At 34.7% G+C, this 12,101-nt stretch overlaps 1 protein-coding gene across 1 annotated transcript; it reads right to left on the bottom strand.

The window, feature by feature from the left end:
• Nucleotides 1-686: 686 nt before the first annotated feature.
• LOC114316121 (transcription factor GTE10) lies at nt 687-9,888 on the bottom strand. Its single transcript, XM_028262780.2, has 10 exons — nt 7,715-9,888; nt 7,555-7,603; nt 7,290-7,436; nt 3,438-3,511; nt 3,210-3,279; nt 2,654-2,734; nt 2,459-2,574; nt 2,282-2,348; nt 1,515-1,645; nt 687-1,211 (listed from the first exon to the last, which is right to left on the bottom strand). The coding sequence occupies exons 1-10, from the start codon at nt 8,930-8,932 to the stop codon at nt 933-935; spliced, it is 2,232 nt and encodes a 743-aa protein (XP_028118581.2). The 5' UTR covers nt 8,933-9,888; the 3' UTR covers nt 687-932.
• Nucleotides 9,889-12,101: the final 2,213 nt, after the last annotated feature.

Here is a 12,101-nt window from a genome sequence, read left to right as displayed (position 1 = left end):
TTGACTTTTTGTCTTTTTTCAATCATGCCAAACTTGACCAAAATATCAAATCATCCAAAACACCAAAACTCCAAAACTCTTTTCAAAATATACAACCAAACAAACCAAAAGAATTTCTTAACTCTCTCCTTCAAAAAAATTTAAAAAATTTATCTCAAAATACAAACCAAACACACCCTTAATTTTTTTTGGACTTGTTTTAGTTACTTTTCTTAATTAATTATAGATGTAAAAGAACACAAAACCACTTCCATAAACAGTACCAAAGGGAACAATTAGTGTAATTTTCCACAATGATCTACCCGAGACTTTGCAGACACGTATCGCTTTCAGATCATCAAATGTAGTTTCCAACTGCATCTATGATCAAATGACAGGTTGCAAAATATTTTTTTGTCCCTCCACACCCAGAGGAAAAGGAAAAAACAAAGCAAAACAAAATCCCAATCAATACAATTCTCGGCACCACGAAAATATCCACAAGCAACCCTATGTTCTCCACACCAAAACATCAATCAACAAGTCTATATGATCAAATATTCTTCGATAATAACTCCTATTAACCCTAGGTTCACTTTTGTTCTCCAAAACAAAACCCCATACCCAGTCCGAAACACAGGCACAAGCTTCCAACATAATGTCCTTTTTGGTCTTTTCAAGTTCAAAAGTTTGTTAGACTCGAGAAAGAAGAAACGGGAGCTTCCAATTACACGACATTAATATCTCTTTACACTCGTATGTACAATACCTTTTTTTCCATAAAGTACAAGTATTAAAAACGCATAAAAGGTGTGATGAGATTTTTCATTGGTAAATAGAAGCTTCCAAAGAAAACTCGTCTCCCTGACAAATACAGGGAGGGAGAACATGCTAGAGCCATGGGCATGCCAAGCATTTGAGTTCAACAATCTGAATTCATGAGCAAAAACCAATCAATCAATCTCTCCTTCCTCTGCATCATTTACTTCATCCAGAACATTGTGGGGCTCACCTTCTTCTTCGTCCTCATCGTCCACCTTCATGTACAGACCAAGTTGCTCCAAGGGATTACTATTTCCCCGGAATTTGAATCTATCAAGAACATTTAGGGTTTTATCTGGGCTTGCATCATCTTCGAAGCTCGGTAAATGTTCTGTAGCGGCAGCAGTCCTAAGCATTTCCAGATCCTCCATAAACTGACAGTTCTCGTTAATTTCAACAGTCTTTTCCATCTGCAGATAGCACAAATTTTCAGCTACAAGAAAGGTTGAAATTTCCAATTAGCTTTATAGCTCTTGCATTACACCAAGACCAGCTCAACTATTAGTAAAAAAATCACTTTACCACTACATTTTCACCCTCAACTATAAAAACCTTACAAATGCCCCCAATTGTGGAGGGATGTGGAATTGATGCATTTTTATAGTTGACATGGTCGAAATGAACTGGTTCATAGCTAAGGATGTAAAGTGATATTTACTAATAGTTAAAGAGGTCTAGGTGTAAATAACTCTTATACAATTAGTTTAGTTTACCTTTTGCAGAGCCTGGCGTGCTGCTTCTCTCTCGAGTTCTCTTTTCCTTTTGGCTTCAGCGGCAGCTTCTGCTTCCGCTTTCATTTGAGCTTCTTCGGCAGCCTTCGCCTCTGCTTCTAATCGAGCTTTTTCTACAGCAACAGAAAGGCACAAAAGCATTATGTAAAGGAGACTAACAATTACAAGTATGAAATCCTTCAACTTCATGGACATAAATTTGCATTATTAATAGGCGAATTACGGTTTACCCCCATCAACTATGGGCCATTTTCACTTTACCCCCTCTCAACTAAAAATTGTTGTAAAGATTGTTTTAATCTCAACATTCTGGTATGAAAAGAGAATGAAAAAATGGCATACATGCCAAATTGACCAAAATACTCATTCAAGAACTAATTTATTTACATATTTTTGAAGCATGTATTTATAATCTCCTATCCTATGAAGAAATATGTGAGAGAAAATATATGCAAATGTCAATTTTATGATTAGAAAGAAAAATACATAGTACATATTTCTCACTTATATGTATATAAACTGGCTTTTCAATAAGCATTTTAATCGTGAAATTGGTAAGCACTGCTCACATGCACGTTTCTATCCTCTTTTTCATAACAAAATGTTAACAGAAGGTTGAGATTGAAACAAATCAGAAGATTAGGGAATAAGATGTAGCAATTTTTAATTAAAGAGGGTAAAGTGAAAATGGCCCATAGTTGAACAGGGTAAACTGTAATTTTTTTAAGTTTTAAACTGCAGATTCCTACCTTCTTTTCTACGCCTTTCAAGCTCCTCTCTCTCAAGACGCAGCTTCTCAGGATCCTGCTTTTCACCCTGGACTCAACACATCACTTACATACATCAATGACCACATCACAAATATTGTCCACATGAACTCAGTAAACTGGCTATGTAACACAAAGTACACCAAAATTTTAACCAACCTTATCAAGCGTCTTTTCTTGAGCTTTAAGAATGGTGTCTGCAAAACGACCTATCAACAAAGCTGCACGGTAGAGCTTGTCGGGGGAGACTTGCCTCCCAGGTGGAGCACTCTCCCCTAAAATGTTACAGCATGATGGTTAAGATGATGCTGCAAAACTAACAGCACAGGATTTCTTCAAAATACCATTGCTTACCCTCTTGGCAGCCTTCGGTCTCAATGGCAACCTCTTTTGGCTGGGAATTCTGCTTAACTTGGTTCAACCCATTTAAGGAATCTGTGAAACACGGAGTAGCAGACCCTCAGAAAACACAGGGTTGAAGAAACAAAAAACTATCATATATTTTCCAAATCATGGTTGTTAGAATCTTACAATTCACAATTCAATACAAGTTTCAAGCAAAATAGTTAGATTCATGTAGTTGGATCTTAAATATTCAATTATGATTCACTACAATTCAAGCGATTCAATTCTATTTGTATTGAATTTGTATATACATATATACAGTTTAGTTATAATAATATTTATTTCATTTTAAACACTATATGTGTATTTTTATATGTATATACATATATAAAATTACATATTATGTTCAATAAAGTGAATCTTAGAATTCAATATTTCTTTTAGGTCTTAGAATTCAATATTTGATTGGATTCATTCACTATTTTAGTAAACTGATTCACAATTCAATTCACTATTTGAAAACAATGGTACATGAGTACAAGAATCACATATTAAAGGTACTCACAATTTCCAATGTCAGGATCACTGAGATCATTGCTTTTCTGCTCTATATTTGCTCCAGATCCTAAGTTATCCTACCAAAGGGATAAAATGGAGATGACGTAATTACTTTGCAACATTGCCACACATAAAGAGGAAGAGAACAAAAAGTGACTAATTTTTAGCCTGCAACACAACACCTAACAAATAGGCATTGAATTTTCCATCCAGATTCAATCCTATCAACATGTACCTTTGTACTAATTGCAGGAACTGAAGCTCTAGCACCGTCTGATTCATTGCCAGAAGAACTACCTGAGTCTGAATCTGGAATAGAGTTCCAAGAAAGATTAAAAAATTATAGTAATCTTACTAACACAATCGCTGACTAAACATAGGGTAAACAACCATGATAGTACTGAATTAAATGATAGTACAAGAGAAACAGGAGAGCATAAAAGTCCTCTAAGAAAAGAAAAGCAAAAACAAAAACAAAGACAATCAAATACTTGCGCTACAAATCACACACTGCTCTCATATCTCTAGAGATTAAGAAAATAAATAAATAAATAAGAAAAAGAGAGAGAGAGAGAGAGAGAGAGAGAGAGGAATTCCTCCGAAGGGTTTGGAGACTAAACCCAAAAAGATACAGCGGGTAACAGACATTATCCGTAAAGAATCCACCTCTTCAATCAAATCCTCAAAGATTCTTCAATAGAGAATATGTTTCAGAAAATTTTGTGAAGCTCTTGAAGTTTTATGAAGAATTGTGTCATTCAATTCTAAACATAGATACCAACAACTTTTTTCTCTTCTCTTCTCTTTATTCGTAAATTTCTACGTTTAAGCCTTTAAGCTGCAAAACCATACCTATTTTGCTATTTTTCTGTACCATTAAACATTATTCCACATGCCTAAGCTATCTTCATTTCAATTCATCAACCCTATTGCCTAAAGAAACATAAAACTAGAAGCTAGATATTCACAGGTACTGTTCATAGTGCCCAAAACAGTAATAAAATATTTTGTTTTCATTTTCAAATCCTTATTCTTTTGTTACCCATTTTAAAACCTTAAGATCCCCATATTTTACAATCCTTTCAGGCTTTTAAAACCAATTAAAATTAACCCTATATAGCCCTTTCCATCACTGCATCATATTAAGTTGGGCTCACTACTGCTAGAAGAATATCCCCCACACTTGTCCTACCTAGATGTCTAAATGACATTGTAATAGTTACCCAGCTTCCACAGGGAGTTTTACAACTGACATCATGTTGACATTCTTCAACCTAAACAAAAAATGCCAAACTTCTAACTAATCAATTCTCCTATGGTATTGCACATAAAGGTAAAGAATTTTGCCACCATGATTGCCTAGTAGCAGTGGCAGAGACAGGAAATTACTTTAAGAGGGGCACTTACTAATCACAAACTCAAAACAAATTTCCCGTAATCGGCAACAATAATATAATGTGACCTTTTTTATTTAATATTAAGCACAAAACATAAATATTCATTGAAAAAGAAAAATACTATGCAAAAAATATGAAAGTTCAAATGACACCCATGGTGTATAGTTTGTCTCGTGTCATTTTGGTCACTATTTGACCATCTTCTTTTACCACATTTCATCTACCATCTTCTTTTACCACATTTCATCTACCATCTGATGTGGTATACGCACATTAGTTGGATATTAATGACATTCATGTGGAGTCCATCTGATGCGGCGCACACACATAATAACAGACCCCACATGAATGTCATTAATATCTAACTAATGTATATGTGCCACATTGGATGGTTGATGAAATGTCATAATAAGGAGATAGTCATCGTAGCATTACTCTTTGTTTTTTATAGATAGTCATTGTAGCACTACTCTTAAGTGTATCAATTTAACTTTAAAATTTTTCACATTGTCTCAATTTAATAAACTCGACAACACCCCTTTAAAAATTAGACTAAAATCAAGGGTAAAATAGTATGTCAACTCCTCAATCACTTTGAAGAGAGTGAATGGACCATTTTTTCCTTAATTTTCGTTCAATTTATTAGTGGGCGATACCAATTGGTTTAAATTGACATAATGTAAAAATTTACAGTGCAACATTGATGCAATTAGAACTATAGGATCAAATTCACACAATAGGCAAATTACAGTGACCACAAATGTAATTTTCCTAATAAGAAAATAAGGAGGACCTTTAAGAAAAATTAAACAAGAAGTGCCAGAAGAGAAATTAATTTTGCAAAGAAAAAAAAAAAGAGAGAGAACAAAGGGAAGAGAGAGTCATTTTTATATTCAGAGTTCTTATTTTATTGATAGAAAAATAAGCAGGGCCTTCAAAAAATATAATTTTTCAGGGATCTTAAATGATTTAGGGTGGGCATAATTATAATATTTCAGAGGTTAAAAAAACACTTTACAAATATGTGGGTACTAGTGTAGTCTTATAAAATTTGAGAAGGGGCACATGCCCCTCCTAGTCCCTTTGTGCATCCGACACTGCCTAGTAGCCCCCCTAAAGGCTGATTGATTAGTTTAACAATAACAAACTTCAGAATTGAGTTAAATACAATTCTTTAGGGGCCTCAAAGTTCAAACATTCACAGAATTACCAATCAACCTTTTCCAATTTTAATTTCAGCCGATGTACATTAGAATTCCCTACAAAGTATAATTCACTAACTTTAAAACAAGATTATTTGATTATGCAATCCGAAACGGAATCAACTTCCATCCACTCCAAAACTTGTTTCAACATCAAATGTTGTCATGATAAACATGCACTAGGCGCACATACGATACAATACTATATGCTTGTTTTCAAACAGAACAGGCCTAAAATATTTTAAAACTCTTAATCTCTCTATTCGATTAGGGAAGATGGAATTTTGCATCCACACTGGCATTTTGATTGGGGAAGCTCTGGCGAAAGGAAACGAGAACGGCAGTGCGGCCGACTCTTATTCTATTTTATTTTCTCTTCAATTGTGCTGGTAATATTTGTTTTTTTTTTCCTGTTCAAGAGACAACTAGTTTGCATCTTTGGATTAGTAACTATGCAGTGGCTATTTACGACTTTGGGGCTGAAGTTCAACCGAAGAGGAACAATTAGTAGAAACTTTGAGGTCAGATATATTGCAGTATTTTATCGTGCAAAACAATATGTATCGCGAATCCACGATACAGTGTGAAATCTTATGATACGACTCTGTATCGTACAAATCATGTTCCAAACGATACACTACATGACACATATCTAAATGCTTGCAATTCATGTATAACAACACTGATTGTTATACTTGAACTATATGGGTGCCTCTAAAAAAAGCATCAGGTATATATGAATATCATCCAAACTACATCTTAAGAAAGATATAATATTTATAATATGTGTCACTGTCATTGAATTATTCTTTTTTATTTTCAGGAAATTCAACTTATGACATTTTCCTATAACTATTTACGGTGTTATCGAAGATATTTTATCAAATAAATCAAATAGTTCCAAGCTCAATTTGGTTTTCTTCACTTCCAAACGCAAGCCTAATACTTTTAAATCCACAACCACAATTTTCAAAGACACAAAATTTTATACTAAAAGCAAAATTCAAATATTTCAGAGACTGAAAGAACTATTAGATATCTTTTGCAAGAGTTTCTTTGAATTTACTTTTTGAGTGTATATCATAGTATATGATACTAATATGGTAAAGCATTGAAGAATATTGAGCTTTTTTTAGGATAAGTAAAAGACGAAGTATTGAGATTCAAAGAAGTTTTCTAAGGTTCCTATGTTGTAGCAGCAAAAAATTTACATAGGTCAAGATATCACGTTCGACACAGTACAAAATAAAAATTAAATAAATGAAAACGTAAAGGAAGAAATATTCCAAGTTTGACAAGGTGGTAGAATTCAACTCTCAAGTTTGTTTGGCATCAAACCCTATGTTCCACCAAAAGACTCCAGACAATTTTCACTTTTCTCCTGTTTGGTGATAAAAGATGAAAATATAAATTAACTACGATAAACATTGGCATTTCACATGCTCCAAAGGTTAAGGAAATGTATAGAAAATTCATAGTAACACGAACCACTGGAAGAAGAACCCGATTCACTACTTGAACTACCGCATTTACTGTTTCTAAGGGCTGTATCTTTTTCAATCTCTACTGGAGGGTAGCTTGTGATAGGAGGATCATTCCCACCAATGTCAACATCCTCGTCAACAGGATCATTGCCTGAAAATAAATGAGAAAAGGTTTTAAATAAACAATTTTAAACTCAAGCCTTAGGTGACAAATATGTTCATCAGTTCAACAATTGGCCTAAGTAGCAGCAAGTGGGATAGAAAATTACCTTTGCATGGTTGCCCTGATGAATTGCTGAAACCTGAGTGATTAAGAAGCTGCAGCAAAAGGGGGGGAAAGCAACACAGTCTGAGTTCCACTTATTTTACAAGGAAGATGTTAACACGCTCAACAACACTCACACATGAGAGAGAGAGAGAGAGAGAGACCTCCATTTCACAAGGTTCAGCTCTTCCCTGCTTTTTCTGTTTATCCAGCAAATAGTCATCTACAAGCTTCCGCAATGTTAACAAAGTATCATCACTTAGAGCATCAATATCAATCTCAATCTCATCTTCATCAATTTGACTTGCATTATAACTTTGCCTTTTTAGGAAGTCAATAATGCTTTCAGGCAATTCTGCTAATAGAGCCTCCAATTCTGTGCTAAGTTTATGCTTCTCTTCATTGGTAATGACACGCTTCACAGATTCTTGTTTGACCTTATTGTCTACTGGTGTGATTTTCTTCTTTTTAGAGGGAGGCATTGGTTTAGGAGTTACAGTTTCTATACAAACACTTGATGTTGAAAGTACCGGTGCATCAATGGTAACAGGAACCTTCTTCTCAATCGATTTCCATCTCACTTCAAAATATTTACTGAGTGTCTCAGCCATGAAATGGACATGATTTCCAGGTGGGTTGTAGGTCATGGCATTTGAGAAAGTGAGCCTCACATCTGCAGCAAATCCCAGTAGACTCGAATACTCACCTGGTAATAACTTACTTTTCACTGTCCCCAAGTCCATGGGGTGCTTTATAACATTGAAGTAATCTGGAATATTCAACTTAACTACATCAACAGGAGTGTTGAAAACCCACCCATACTGATGTGACATCAACCGATTCAGTAAGGTCTCGCACTGTTTCATCAACATAGCATTTGAAGTACTTGGTGGCACAGCCTGCTTCACCGACTCATTATGCCCTCGTTTTGTCCGTGGCCCATTTCGATCAGGAGGAGCCTGTTTCTTTCCCTGTGAGGTGGATACATGGGGCGACAAAGCTACACCATTTAAATTCAGAGAAGCAATTTTCTTCTGAAGAAGCCTAACTTGTTCAAGTTCACTTTTCAACCTCAGTTCTAAAGCCTTCCTCTCAGACACTGACATCTTTGACAGTGATAGAACTTGTAAGGGAATATCATTTCGATCATAAGAATCCACATTCAGACTAATACATTTCCGTCTAGGGGCACATGAATTCTCTGAAACAGTCATCTCTGTGTCAACAACAGTATCTACGCGATGTACATTATCGGGAACAAAACCAGAGGAATGTCCCTTGGAAAACTTCCTAGTTTTCCCCATAATTACAGCACAACTTATCCGCAACCAATTTTTTGATTCCTGCTGGCCAATGTTCTCTATGGGAACAGTTGGTGCCATAAGATCAACCCCCAATTTCTGCACATTTTAATTCTTATTTATAGTCAGATGCCTATCTTCAAAAATGTTTCCTTCAATTCCGGTTGGTGGATTTAGTGTGGAATCAGACAAATTTCATAGTTACTAGAATACCCAATTCTTCAATTTATAGGTCGTGAAACATTATCCCATCAATAAGCAATATGGTTTTCCTTCTCTTCCAAAAAGAAAATCTTCAAACTAAGGTCAAATTATAGAATTTTTTTTTTTTTTAATTTTTACAATTGACACAAATTCATTAAAAAAAAATGGGGTAACTATAACCTAACCTCGAATCATTCCCTGATTCAATCCAAGCTACCAAAATTTAATGACATCGGATCACAGCCTCAACCATATACAAAGACAATCAAAACCCTAAAATGTTCGCTTTCTGGCTCAAAAACTCAACACCCCTTCGACCACGACTCAGATCGAAACAATAAAGAAACGAGTTCAATGAAACTAAACTAGAAGCAAAAATAACGAATTGAATCGATTAAAACAAAACCCTAGATCGAAAGATTGAGTGACCCAAGAAAAACAAAGCTAAAAAGAGAAATCAAAGCGAAAAGAAAAGAGAGATTGAATGGGTTGAGAGTGGGGAAACCCTAGAGATACTTGACAAAGAGAGTCCAATTTCAAAACCTGGATCTCTGAACAACAGAGCCGTTGGGGATTGGCGGGGGCGTTTGAAACCCTAGAAACAAACCCTTCTTCGTAATCTCCTCCGATTGAGAAAGAGAGAGAGAAGTAGCGAGTTGCGATCGCTTCTCGTGTTTGCTCCCCTACTTAAAGCGACTTTGCTTCCTAGCCCGCCGCTCCTTCAGAGATCTCACCCGTCGGATTTTAAGTCTGGCGCAATCCAACGGGTAGTATCCATTTAGTTTTTCGCCCTCGGATCAGATCTGGATCTATGGTAACGAGTGACGATCCTCGTCCGGCCCTTGGTCATTTATTTATTTATATAATAATTATTTTAACTTAAAATTTTTTAAAACGTTTGTTAGAGATCTCTAGTTTAATTTTAATGCGTGGTTTGGGATGTGGGTTTTTTTTTTTATTTTTTGGTTAAATTAGGAGCAAAATACTAATAAATTTTAAATTTTAATTTGTTAAATCATTTAGTTCTGTTTTGTGAACTAATTAGTCTTATTTTAATGTTAATTATGTATATACCCATTTATTTAACACGTAATATTTTTTTGATGGAGAGCAAATGTAGGTTTTTACTAATGTTGTAATGACAAAAATATCCAAAAAACTTACTATAGGCCTTTTTATGATTTCCCTCCTTTCTAAACATCAACAATATTAACTACATCAACAACATCAGCAACATCATCAAACATCATCAACATTATCAAGCATCATCAAAACATCAACTACATCATCAAACATTGTGAACATCATCAACATCACCAAACATCAACTACACCATCAAACATCAACAACATCAATATCAACTACACCATCATCATCATCATCAATCATCATCAAAACATCATCACCATCATCAAGCTTACTATATCACCAACATCGTGAACATCAAACATCATCAACATTATTCATCAAACATTGTGAACATCAAACATCATCAACATTGATCATCAAACATCATCAACATCAATATCAACTACATCTTCAACATTATTCATCAAACATTAATCATCAACATTATGAACATCAAACATCATCGCAACATCATCAAAAAAAAATCCACTTGTTCCTCTATCGCTGTCTCTCTGTCTGTCTCTACACGAAACATATATACAACTATATAATAAGGAAGAAAGGTTTTTGAATCTTGATGGCACTTTCATCTATGTGTCAAAATATGCACCATTAAATTGATTCAATCCAATGGTTGAAAATGTCTCACTCTTATTTGGACTTTTGTCCCTTTATCAAAATATAGACCGTTAGATTGATTCAATCCAAAGGCTGAAAATTCAAAATTCAATCCAAAGGCTGTAATCACCCTCTCATTCTCTCCCTCACCCACACCCCTGTCATCTCTTTCTGATTTCAAAATTTGAACACACGTCTCTTTCTCTCTCTCTCTATCGGAGCCCATTCCGGTGCTTCCCTGTCGGAGCCCAACCCTTGCCGGCGACCGAACCCCAAACCCCTATTACTCCCTCTCTCCCTCCCTCCCTCTTCCGCCATCCCAATCGTCATCAACAGTGGTAGCCCTAAACCCGCTTCAATATTGACAAATGGAGCCACTGCGCAAGGGTATTTTTTAATTGGAGATGAGACTGATATCTATTAAAGAATCTGGGCTTTGATTTTTCAGGTGAGCAATGGGTACTGATTTTTCAAATGGAACCTGGGCTTTGATTCAATAATGTTTATCTATGCAATGGGGACTGATATATATATATATATATATATGCATTTGTGTGGGCTTTGATTCAATAATGTTTATCTATACAATGGGGACTGAAGGCATTCTAAATGTTTATCTATATGCATTTGTGTGTATTATATATATATGCAGGGAAATTATGGATTTGTGTGTATTTTATGCATTTATATATACATATATATATATATATATATGTGTGTGTGTGTGTGCGTGTGTATTTGTGTGTATTTTATGGATGTATAGGGATGGCTCCATGGTTTTTTTTCAATTAGGCCAAAAAAACTTACATAGAATCTTACATGAAAAGTCAGAAACAAAAGAAAAGTGTTTCTCTTAGTTCATATCATCTGTTTGGATTAGTGAATATGGAAGACATTGGTTTCCTCTAAAACCCTCATTTTGAATTTTGGAGAAAAAATAAAAAACACTGACACTTAAAAAAATTTATTTTGATGATATTGTTTCTTTTCTGTCTTCCAAAGGTTTGCTTGGAAATTGTTTATTTTGTTTTATTTTTGTGGCTTTTTAATTATTTACGAAAAAACTTATATAAAATAGAGAAAATGGATTTATTTTTTGTGTTAGTTTTTGGCTTTTTAGCTAATTTTCCTATTTGGCAACAAATTTAACTTAATAGGTTGATAAAGTAATCTATTTTGTTTACTTATTGATATGACACTGAGGGCATGTTTGATTAGTAGTATTATAGGATAGGATTGGGATTATTAGTTCATGGACTCACAATCCTATGTTTGATTGCAAATTTTATTAACCGGATCT

The sequence above is a fragment of the Camellia sinensis genome, chromosome 4 (genome assembly GCF_055761805.1).
Source record: "Camellia sinensis isolate YWXY chromosome 4, ASM5576180v1, whole genome shotgun sequence".
Taxonomy (NCBI): domain Eukaryota; kingdom Viridiplantae; phylum Streptophyta; class Magnoliopsida; order Ericales; family Theaceae; genus Camellia; species Camellia sinensis.
This window is presented reverse-complemented; position numbering and strand designations above follow the sequence as displayed.

Coding starts and splice junctions, on each gene's coding strand:
- LOC114316121 (XM_028262780.2), bottom strand. CDS start 8,932: ATGGCACCAACTGTTCCCATAGAGAACATTGGCCAGCAGGAATCAAAA. Junction 2,575..2,653: donor GACCGAAGGCTGCCAAGAGG/GTAAGCAATGGT, acceptor GTAACATTTTAG/GGGAGAGTGCTCCACCTGGG. Junction 1,646..2,281: donor TGAAAGGCGTAGAAAAGAAG/GTAGGAATCTGC, acceptor CTGTTGCTGTAG/AAAAAGCTCGATTAGAAGCA.